The sequence below is a fragment of the Notamacropus eugenii genome, chromosome 6 (genome assembly GCF_028372415.1).
Source record: "Notamacropus eugenii isolate mMacEug1 chromosome 6, mMacEug1.pri_v2, whole genome shotgun sequence".
Classification (NCBI taxonomy): Eukaryota; Metazoa; Chordata; class Mammalia; order Diprotodontia; family Macropodidae; genus Notamacropus; species Notamacropus eugenii.
The window spans coordinates 366,443,210-366,444,960 of record NC_092877.1 but is presented as its reverse complement, the minus strand read 5'-3'; the positions used below and the strand labels follow the sequence as shown (position 1 = coordinate 366,444,960).

Genomic DNA, 1,751 nt, shown 5'->3' with positions numbered 1-1,751 from the left:
CTCTGGAGGAATCGGTGGCAATGCAAGGAGTACATGGGGGATAGATTGGACTGTTAGAACCCCCGCTGTTGGGATTGTACCAAGGGTGGACCATACTGCCCTTTTCCCTTTCCTGATTAAATGACTTTGCTCTGGGTACAAGAATTCGTGGTTATGACTGTGTCAGAGGTCCATCTCCACAGGGGTTGGACCTGCCCATTTGTGGCTGCGCCCTTCCCCAGGTCTCCTAGCTCTCCTGGCAGGCCCTTTCCTCACTTATTTGGCCTCAGTTCCTGGACCAGCCTAATTCTGTTGCTTCCGCCAGAAAGGAAGAAGAGCACTGGGTTTAAGCAGCTGTTGAGGCCGACGAGAGGCCGCCATGCCTTGTAAGCCACGCTGACCCTGTTCAGCAGGGGGCAGTTGTTGGTGGCATAGAGCCGGACAAAGAAGTAGGCAAAGCGCGTGATGTGGAAAGGCCCAAAGCAGAGCGTGAAAAGGCCGCACACCACGAGGATGGTGCGCACAGACTTGGCTCGGGTGGCCATGCCCAGCTCGGTGTGGGACTCCATGGGTTTCACCAGGCTCCTGATCATTAGCGAGTAGCAGATGAGGATGATCAGAAAGGGCAGGACAAAACCTGAGAAAGTCAGAATCATCCCGTAGACAAAGAAGTGACCAAAGACATCGGGCCGGCTCATGTCATAACAGGTGATCTGACCGTTGATAAACCCTGTCTCAGCAAAGGCCAACGTGGGCAGTGCCAGCAGGATGACCAGAATCCATGTAGCACCTGTTCCTAGGAGGGCCAGTCTCCGAGTCCGGTAGGCCAAGGACTGGATGGGGTAACACACGCCCAGGAAGCGGTGCACACTGATGCATGTTAGCAGCAGAATGCTGCCATAGAGGTTGGCATAAAACAGGAACCGCACCAGCCTGCAGAAGATCTCGCCGAAGAGCCACTGGTCCCTCAACGAGTAGTTGATGATGAGGAAGGGCAGGGTAGCAATGTAGAGCAGGTCAGCCACCATCAGGTTTGAGAGATATATGGTGCTGCACGTCCAGCGCTTGGTGCGGCACCAGGAGAGCCAGAGAACTACGCTGTTGAGGGGCAGCCCCAGCACAAAAACGATGCTGTAGGTCACGGGAAGGTAGATCATCTTGTAGTTCTCAGTCATGTGGCACGGCTGTTCTTCCAAGGAGATGTTGACCTCTAAGCCTCCAGCATCTTCCATGGTGGCCCTTTCTGCACCTGCCCCTTGTGGGAAAGCAAATTGGAAATGGAGGGTTTTCATCATGTTTGCCACTATCATCTGTTCAAAGGGGTATCTGCAAAGTAAATCAGTGCTTCCAAAGCCTTGCTGAGAACCTCTGTAAAGTGGTGGCATTATAGTCACAGTCTAGAGGGGACCAGAAAGTGAGTCTGCTGACCTGAGGGGACCATCACCATCACTTGTAACCCACCCACCCAATTGGGAAGTGAGCATCTCTTGGGTGAATTTTTTTGTAGCTAATTTTATTTTCTTTGAGCTGGTGTGGTGGTGTTTATCTAAATGAACTTTTTCCTTCTGTTTAATAGCACAGAGGAGGATGCCAATTGAAAAAGTGATGGACTCTATAGAGAATGCACAGGACTAGTGGCTTGGCTGCCATTAAACCCATAAAATTCCTAAAACCATTTTTTTACTACTGTCTATTTCATCTCTCATTGGAGAAAGGAAATCATAAACTAAGTATTAATATAAACAATTATTTTTTATGCGAGGCAGCTAAGT

The 1,751-nt window shown here is 50.3% G+C and overlaps 1 protein-coding gene across 1 annotated transcript; it reads right to left on the bottom strand.

The window, feature by feature from the left end:
• Nucleotides 1-251: 251 nt before the first annotated feature.
• Nucleotides 252-1,211, bottom strand: LOC140512419 (P2Y purinoceptor 2-like). The gene has a single exon (XM_072621532.1). It carries the CDS (start codon nucleotides 1,209-1,211, stop codon nucleotides 252-254), a length of 960 nt encoding a protein of 319 aa, XP_072477633.1.
• Nucleotides 1,212-1,751: the final 540 nt, after the last annotated feature.